General features: G+C 48.6%; 1 protein-coding gene across 1 annotated transcript, besides 3 other annotated features; it reads left to right on the top strand.

Moving 5' to 3' along the window:
- Positions 1-50: 50 nt before the first annotated feature.
- Positions 51-130: a mobile genetic element.
- Positions 131-183: 53 nt separating this feature from the next.
- Positions 184-222: a microsatellite.
- A 38-nt stretch (positions 223-260) lies between these two features.
- On the top strand, positions 261-2,027 carry Tco025E_07874 (cleft lip and palate transmembrane 1 family protein; the record flags this gene model as incomplete). The annotated part of the gene is made up of 1 exon (XM_029374733.1): positions 261-2,027. The coding sequence occupies one exon, from the start codon at positions 261-263 to the stop codon at positions 2,025-2,027; it is 1,767 nt and encodes a 588-aa protein (XP_029225167.1).
- A 220-nt stretch (positions 2,028-2,247) lies between these two features.
- Positions 2,248-2,295: a microsatellite.
- Positions 2,296-2,516: the final 221 nt, after the last annotated feature.

The following is a 2,516-nucleotide window of genomic DNA, read 5'->3' as shown; positions in this document are numbered from 1 at the left end:
CCTTCCGGCCCTGCAGCTATGCGTCTGCTACGCGCCCACACAAGACAGGCGAGTAGCAGGCGCTTAGCTTCCTCCCTAATAGAGAGTACTAGACTCTGGCACCACGTTGAGGTGGCCGGCTGCGCCAGAGTTTACCGAATTTCCTATATTATTTCATTGTTTTTCTTTTTCTTTTTTCTTACGGAATAATGTAAAAAAAAAAAGGAAACAACGAAAGAAAAAGTGTGGCTAGATAAGTTGAGCTGTAGAAGTATAGGTCTATGGCTGTCCCACCAACGCCAGCAAACGGAGGTGCTGAGCATCCTCCCCAGAATTCGATGTGGCGGACAGGTCTTCTTTATGGAATAGTGGCTCTCCTCATGTTCTCTTCTCTCGGCACTAAAGACACCGGTCGCGCCAAGAGTAGTGGCGAAGCACGGTTGAGCGGAGGAGATCATGATGGAGCAAAGCAAATGAGCTTACAATACACTCCCTTTGCCAAAAGAGGCGACTCGTACTCCATTATTATTACATCTGGCAATGATGGTGTATTTGCGGAGGACATATTTCAAGATCTTATTCTGGATGATAACACTCGCGACGTGTCACGACAATACACCGTTGATTTGCGCCGCTGCCATGCTGAAAACCGCAGCGTCAGCCTCACCATTAAAACAAGCATCCGTGGAAGGGAATACGTTCAGGAGTTTCCCTTAGTGCGCCACTTGCCGTTTCGACGCAAAAGAGAAGAGCAGCACTTGTTTGCCAAAAAGGCAAACCCGGAGGAGGACGCAAGTAACACCACCGATGAGGAACCAATGACCGTGTGGAAAGCCTACTTTCAGCCATCATTGACCCTAAGTCCTATTGTTGACTTTTCCAGTCCACTTCCCTCAGCAATGAGGCCTTACTATTTCATGGACGACGCAACGCAGCAATACCTGCCTTTAGTTTACATTAACAACTTTTGGGTGCTGCGAGACCACTTGATGGAAGTCAACGCCACAACAGCGGCTTCCGCGTTAAATTTTACCATCACGATATCTCCACGCCCTCTGTGGAAGTTTGCGCTCTATGTTAACTTTGAAGAATCTATGAAACAGCAACAGGAGTTGGGCTTGGCAAAGTCTGGGGATTCAGATGAGACCAAGCGGATATTTCTGGAAACAAATCCCTATTTTTTAGCCCTGACTGGTCTTGTGAGCATGCTGCATATGTTGTTTGAATATTTGGCGTTTTCGAACGATGTAAAGTTCTGGCGACATCGAAGCAATTTTAAAGGTTTATCGCTTCGTACGATTGTGCTGAATTGCTACTTTCAAACCATTGTATTTCTTTACCTTTTAGACGGTGACGAGACGTCGTGGGCTATTCTACTCCCTAGCGGCTTTGGTGTTCTCATCGAGTTCTGGAAGCTCACGCAAACTGTGCGCTTTGTGCGTCAGGACAATGGGCGCTGGCGGCTGGCGTTCAACGACGGCTACGACAGGCGTACGCGCAAACATGATGATCTCGCCGTGCGTTATCTGATGTACGCCATGACGCCTGTTCTGCTCGCATACACCGTCTATTCGGCGCTCTATAACACCCACAGAGGTTGGTATTCGTTTATTATAAATACACAGGTGCGCTTTATTTACTTTTTTGGATTTGCCATGCTAACGCCGCAAATTTTTATTAACTACAAGATGAAAAGTGTCGCACAGCTCCCGTGGCGGACGTTTGTGTATCGCGCCCTCAATACAGTTATCGATGATCTTTTCGCATTTATAGTGAAGATGCCATGGCTGCATCGCCTTGCGTGCTTTCGCGACGATGTCGTCTTTGTCATATTGTTGTATCAACGGTGGATTTACCCGGTTGACGTCGGACGCAGTGAGGAGCCTGACAGCGACGGAGAGGAGAAGGCGACAGAGAACGCGACAGAGGCGGGGGTCAATGGGAGTGAGGTGGCGGAGCCTGCAAAAGACGGTGAAAGGCAGACACCGGCGCTGAGGGACGCCGAGGAGCCACATCCACTCTCTCAGGAGGCAAAAAAAGCGCAATAGCAAGCCACAGGACTACGGTCGCGTCAAATTAATTTGAACACGGCGGTTTCAAGGGCGACGAAGTGCGTTAAAACGATTGTTTTTGCCGCCCACACTGCTTAGTACGACTTAAATAACGAGCTAATACAGGGCCACGACGATGGTGCCTTTTCTTCACCAGCCGGTGTGAAAACAAAGGAAAGGAAAGGAATGTAGGGGGATGCCGTTAATCTATCTCTCCTTTTTTTTTTTTTTCTAGTTGTTGTTGCTGTTGCTGTTGTTATTGTTGGTCTCTGCATGTGTTTCTTTTTCCTTTCTGTGTTGTAGGGGTGGATGGGGAATACAGACAATGCTGGGGCTCCGAGTTCGTGTTGGCTGGCGTCCACGCGATTGTGCGTCAGAACAGTGCAGCACGGGGGCGAAGAGAAGCATTGGCCGCAGCAGTATCACCACCCCTACCAGGTGATGGAAGGTGATTGGCTCGTCACTGGCAAAAGGCAACATAAATTA

Source organism: Trypanosoma conorhini (genome assembly GCF_003719485.1).
Source record: "Trypanosoma conorhini strain 025E chromosome Unknown Tco_14.4_contig_00653, whole genome shotgun sequence".
In the NCBI taxonomy this organism is placed as follows: Eukaryota; Euglenozoa; class Kinetoplastea; order Trypanosomatida; family Trypanosomatidae; genus Trypanosoma; species Trypanosoma conorhini.
Note: the sequence above shows the minus strand (reverse complement) of the source record. Positions and strands in the feature narration are given on the sequence as shown.